This window comes from Benincasa hispida, chromosome 9, assembly GCF_009727055.1.
Source record: "Benincasa hispida cultivar B227 chromosome 9, ASM972705v1, whole genome shotgun sequence".
In the NCBI taxonomy this organism is placed as follows: domain Eukaryota; kingdom Viridiplantae; phylum Streptophyta; class Magnoliopsida; order Cucurbitales; family Cucurbitaceae; genus Benincasa; species Benincasa hispida.
The window spans coordinates 22,388,457-22,394,103 of NC_052357.1; the positions used below are offsets into that span (position 1 = coordinate 22,388,457).

The 5,647-nt window shown below is 33.7% G+C and overlaps 2 protein-coding genes across 2 annotated transcripts; both read right to left on the reverse strand.

Annotated features, from left to right (window-relative positions):
- Positions 1 to 2,449: 2,449 nt before the first annotated feature.
- LOC120085135 (histone H2AX-like) lies at positions 2,450 to 4,320 on the reverse strand. The gene is made up of 2 exons (XM_039040999.1): positions 3,994 to 4,320; positions 2,450 to 2,865 (listed from the first exon to the last, which is right to left on the reverse strand). Exons 1-2 carry the CDS (start codon positions 4,189 to 4,191, stop codon positions 2,644 to 2,646), a joined length of 420 nt encoding a protein of 139 aa, XP_038896927.1. The 5' UTR covers positions 4,192 to 4,320; the 3' UTR covers positions 2,450 to 2,643.
- Positions 4,321 to 4,474: 154 nt separating this feature from the next.
- Positions 4,475 to 5,288, reverse strand: LOC120085134 (histone H2AX-like). The gene is made up of 2 exons (XM_039040998.1): positions 5,026 to 5,288; positions 4,475 to 4,944 (listed from the first exon to the last, which is right to left on the reverse strand). The coding sequence occupies exons 1-2, from the start codon at positions 5,224 to 5,226 to the stop codon at positions 4,717 to 4,719; spliced, it is 429 nt and encodes a 142-aa protein (XP_038896926.1). The 5' UTR covers positions 5,227 to 5,288; the 3' UTR covers positions 4,475 to 4,716.
- Positions 5,289 to 5,647: the final 359 nt, after the last annotated feature.

A 5,647-nucleotide genomic window follows, 5' to 3' on the forward strand; every position in this document is an offset into this window, starting at 1 on the left:
ATAAAGTATAAAAATTAATTTCAATAATTGACTTTTGTTTGTTAATTAATTTTTATTACATTAAGTTATTAAATCAATTTTAAGCCATTAAACTTTAACTAAATTTACCCACTCATCCTCCAATTTAATATATTTTCCATCAATTAATTTTTTTTATATTGTACATTTATATTATAAATTTTTATTTTTTAAAAAATATTAGTAATTAATTTAAATATCTATTTACTGTTTTCTGTAGTTTTGTTAATTAAACAGTTAATTAATTAATATCAATTATAAACCATATATATAAAAAAGAAGTTGATATAGATTAATAGATTTTAAATCACCAGACAATATTTTCAATTAAAAAAAACAATTATGTAGATTAAAACTAAAAGTACAAGTGTACAAGATTGTTTAATTGAAAAAGAAAACTTATTTTATTATTACTAATTATTTAATATTTTTTAAAGATTAATAAATAATTTATTATGTTAATATATATTACCAATAAAAAAATTAAGCAAATATAATTATGGTTATTCGTATTTTTTAAAAAGATTATTGTTTTTCATATTGATTCATAATAATAGAATAAATTATTATATTAGCATTATTATTGATAAAACTAATTATATCAATTATAAATTTAATCTAAACTTATTTATAAAAATTAAATATATTAACCACTATCAAGAAAGAAGAAAAATAAATAAAATAAAAAGTAAGAGAGAGAGAAACTATTAAAAATGGAGAAAATCAATCTACTTGATGATTATAAAAAACCTGAATGGAAATATGAAATTTTTTAGAATAAGATATTCTCATTCTGAAGGTTTTTCTCATTTTTATCTCTTATTCTCGTGAACCAAACGGATCATTAAAGATATGTGGAGAATAACTATCAATTGTAGGTCGAAATAAGTTTTTCCTTTCCTAGAGATATGAATGAAAAATATAACTCAATATGTTTTACTTTCATCAATTTTTAAATTTGTTGTAATCACAAAAACTACCACAATGGACGTAATTATTAAAGACGATTTGAGCTTCAAATGGCTTAACTAATGATAAAGTTGAGATTTTTTTTTTTTTTTTTTAAGATTTTGAGAATTTAAAAAAATAAAAAAGATTATAAATAGTCTATCCTCGTAGTTAACCCATACAAAAATGTGCTTAGCCCAGACCTTTCAATTCGTTCTTGTTGGCTAACCTTCAACATTTCACATTTCATAGATCTACGAAATGAAGATCCTTGTTATAAAATTGATACAACCTAAAATGGACAAACACCAAATAAATGAATACTATAGACTTGTCATAAGGACCTCTCCTCCCTAATCAGTGTTCTCACTAAAGACTATGTGACAAACTAGTTGTAAACCAAACACCTCAAAAGTAACTCCATTCCTACATAGTTGGCAGTTTCAAGTTAAATAATCAAAGTCTTCCTCTACTCTCCAACAACACCCTCACATTTCGGTTTGCAAATTTCATTCATTATCGCTAGTTTTAGAATGTTGTGCTTAAAAACAGAGCATGTTTGTTTGTTTGTGGCAGTTGAGAAGAAGCAAGCAAATGAGAGTGGAAGGAGACAATTTCAGTACAACCAGGCATGTCTATCCTTGGAGGTCAATGAAACTCCAGTTCACTTTCAACCATGGAAAGAATGTGATGTGATTGAGCCAAGCGACATTATGCACTTGATGAACGGAATATTCCCCCACAGCAACCAACCTGGTGATGAGGGCAGGGAAGAGATGGAAGATAGAGAAGGAAAGAGAGTTGAGTTCAACATGGTGTTGATATAGACACCAAGTAGGGTGTAAGGAAAAACCAAAAAAACTCTTAAACCAACTGAAACCTCTTGTCGGGTTGGTCAAAACTGGTCGGTTTGGTGGTTTCAGGTAAATGAAACCAAATCGACCAATAGTAGAAATATAATAAAACCTAGTTAATATACCAAAGCATGAGGTCGATGTAGTTACTTAAAAGGTCTCCAAAAGAGTTTGTCAAACAGGATCAAGCAGGGAATTACTTAAACACAAACAACCAAACCATTGATTGATCGATTCAAACAGTTCAGTTATAAACTTGTAACCAGTTTAGTTTGGTTTCCTATATTTCTAAACAAATTGGTTGTTCAGTTTTGGTTCTGACACTCATACTAAGCCAAGTTGAACCGATTACACCACTAAACACCAAGTGGCAAGTATGAGAGAATGAGATACAACTGACGGGAAGAAAGTGTGAAGGAATCCATTCTATATCCCTATTCTAATGACTAGTGCTAAAAAACATTTCCTAAGGACCATTTGGGTTAATCTGTTTTTTGCTTTCTAGAGTTCTTTTCTGTCCTTTTCAAGATTGATTGTAATGCCCAACCCACCCTTTTCAAAAAACACAATGGTGAAGAAAATAGTAGACAATGAAGATGTAAGTAGCACAAAACTGATGCTGATATCTTAAAATCGAAGTAACAAACAAGCAAAACTACAAGGATAAAACACAATATGGTTTCAGTTATACGTCCAATAAAAGAGATTCAATATTTTGTGATTCACAATAATGAAATAGATTCCAAAACAAGGCAAAGAAACCACAACCATTTTGCACTCTTGAATACCTCGCGTATCAAAATTTGGAGATGATCAAACACTTTTAGAACTCTTGTGATGCAGATCCAATGTCGCCTTTGCTTGATCCAGCCTTCTTAGGCAAGAGATTTTGATGGATATTCGGCAACACTCCACCATTTGCAATGGTCACATCACCTAAAAGCTTGCTCAGCTCTTCATCGTTACGGACCGCAAGCTGTATGTGTCTTGGAACAATGCGATTCTTCTTGTTGTCTCTGGCTGCATTGCCTGCAAGCTCAAGCACCTACAGATGGAGTTTTTTTAGTATATACAGCTACTTCAAATGCAAAAGCAAATCATCATTAGTGTTAAGAATATTATAAGGACGAACACAGGTGAAATTTCATTCATCTAAAGATACAACCAACATAGTCTCGCAGCTAATTGTTTTTAAATTTTCAAGGCATACTAAGGTGTAATAACGAACCTAGATGCAAGACGCACAAAAGGGCACGAGCTTTAGTTTGAGGCACAATATATATATAAATATTACATTAAAAAGAGAAAGCATAGTTGAAGTGGAAATATGAAAAAGAAAAAAATCCAAAAAACGAGAAATTTTGCATTTAGGTTTAATAAACTTGATTCTTTTAGTTAATAAAGAAAGAAACCTTTAATTATTATTAATTTTTAAAATAATGAAAAAGCCCCAAAGCCCAGGGCTTTGAGCCTTGGGGCTTCACAAAAGGCATGCACCTGAGGCGCACCTTATTTTGTGAACTAGCTTTTCCAAGGCAAGGCACCAAACCTGTGCCTTGAGCCTAGGTGCATGCCCAAGAGAGCTTTTTAAAACATGGTACGACTTTATGACCTTATTCAATAAGGTCACATTTAACAACTATTTGGTTTTTTATTTTTGAAAATTAAACCTATAAAACAAACTTTCATCTATTGGTTTATGTGTTTTGTTGGCTATTTTAGAAGTGTTTTCAAAATCAACATCAACATCAAAATTGGCTAAGAACTCAGATGTTTATATAGAAAATATGAATGAGCAAAACTAATTAAGCTTCATTGAGTTCAAACTTCTAGCAAATTAGATGCAATGCAAAGACAAAAGGAAGACCACAATTCAAAGCACAAGACAACTATTCTGAAAGCAATGATGGTAAACCTAATTTCATTTTCATTCGATGCCAAACCCTAATTTCAAAATCATAAGCTGTTTCTTCATCAGTTTCGGCACTGATCGCATCAACTGAAAAAAAAATTGAAATTTCTCTTCTGCAAATCTATTCCAAAGCCAAAGCACAAGGAATACAACCAAATCAAATATGATAATTCCGATTCAAGTGAATCAGAACACTACACTACAACACGGACAAACGGATCAGAAACAAGTAAAAGATCCGATTCGAAAACAAGCACTAACCTCGGCGGCGAGATATTCGAGGACGGCCGAGAGGTAGACGGGAGCACCAGCACCGACACGCTCCGCATACTTACCGGCCTTAAGAAACCGCGCAATACGGCCGACGGGGAACTGAAGACCAGCCTTTTGAGACCGCGACACAGACTTTGTAGCTTTCGGTTTCCCTCTGCCGCCCTTGGACGAAGCCGATGAGCTCATTGTACGGTATTTTCCGGCGGATGATCGAAACCCTAGAGAATGTAAAACTTGACAGAAAAAATAAATATGGAGGGCTTAAGGTCGAAGAATTCCAATAATATATACAGGGAGAGAAACGAAAACAAACGAATTATCAACTAATTTAACATAAAATTTAACAAAATTTATAAATATTTGAATTTTAGGGCCAAATAAGTAAATACTTTGAAGATTTCGTACTTCAATGAGGACATACATCGTAATTCTCCTTCGGCTAATGAGAAAATTTGGAAATCACAGGAAATTGAAAACTCAAACTTCTTTCGATTCAAATTAGTTTTGAACTTCATCGGCATTTACACTGAATAATAGAAAATTTGAACGATGACGATGACAAATACTAATCTAAGCGAAATTCGTTCCGCAAATTTACCATACCAAAAGAAGTATGATCCGATTCATTGAAACTAATAACACAATCTAACACAATCTAACATAACCTAACTACTTAATTTTCTGTTCATGAATGGCGATTTCTTCTGTAAGCTAGAATTCTTGAGACGCCGATCCGATTTCGGCCTTGTCTTTCGCATTCCCTGCCTTCTTCGGTAAAAGAGACTGATGAATCTTCGGCATCACTCCTCCGCTTGCAATTGTAACAGATCCCAAAAGCTTGCTCAACTCTTCATCGTTCCTCACCGCAAGCTGAATATGCCTTGGAATGATTCTATTCTTCTTGTTGTCCCTCGCAGCATTGCCGGCTAACTCCAGAACCTAAATGAAAGACAAGAGACCTAAATCAGAACACTGAGAACTGAAAGGATTGAACTCGAAGTGAAGTTAGGGATTACAAACCTCAGCAGCTAGGTATTCGAGAACAGCGGAAAGGTAGACCGGGGAGCCTGAGCCAACGCGTTGCGCATAACGTCCCTTCTTGAGATACCTGGCGACACGGCCGACGGGAAATTGAAGACCGGCCTTGTGAGACCTTGAGACGGACTTGGTGGACGCTTTCCTGCCTCTGCCGCCCTTCGCCGGAATGTCGGTGGAACTCATTGTTGCTTTCCGGTTGTGAGATTGAAAAGTGACCGATGAGTAGAGAAGATTTTTGAGGAGATGAAGACGAAGAGAAGGCTGTTGGTTTGGTTTTATAGTGAAGAATGAAACGCTGTGATTGGTGGAATGAGTTTCACGCGGATCGCCAGCGTAGCGGGAATTGGATTTAATTGAATTTTAATTTTTTTCTTTTTTTAATTTTGGCGCGACGAGGGGGCGAAATATTTGAACATTGCGCTTTTTTGCGTGCTCTTGTGTGCTTTCGTCCAAATTCTTCAGGATTTTTTTTTTCTTTTTTGAAAAATACATTTTTTTATCCATGAATTTCAAAATTTACATTTTTCTGTGAATGATTTTAATTTAGTCAAACAATTTTAAATGGTTACAATGTTATCACCTTTCAGTTTTGTTTAATTAAATT

Bases quoted from the DNA above. Each gene is read 5' to 3' on its own strand.
- LOC120085135 (XM_039040999.1), bottom strand. From the start codon at position 4,191: ATGAGCTCATCGGCTTCGTCCAAGGGCGGCAGAGGGAAACCGAAAGCT. The intron at 2,866-3,993 runs GTTAGTGCTTGT...CTCCATCTGTAG, and splicing joins TCGAATATCTCGCCGCCGAG to GTGCTTGAGCTTGCAGGCAA.
- LOC120085134 (XM_039040998.1), bottom strand. From the start codon at position 5,226: ATGAGTTCCACCGACATTCCGGCGAAGGGCGGCAGAGGCAGGAAAGCG. The intron at 4,945-5,025 runs GTTTGTAATCCC...TCTTTCATTTAG, and splicing joins TCGAATACCTAGCTGCTGAG to GTTCTGGAGTTAGCCGGCAA.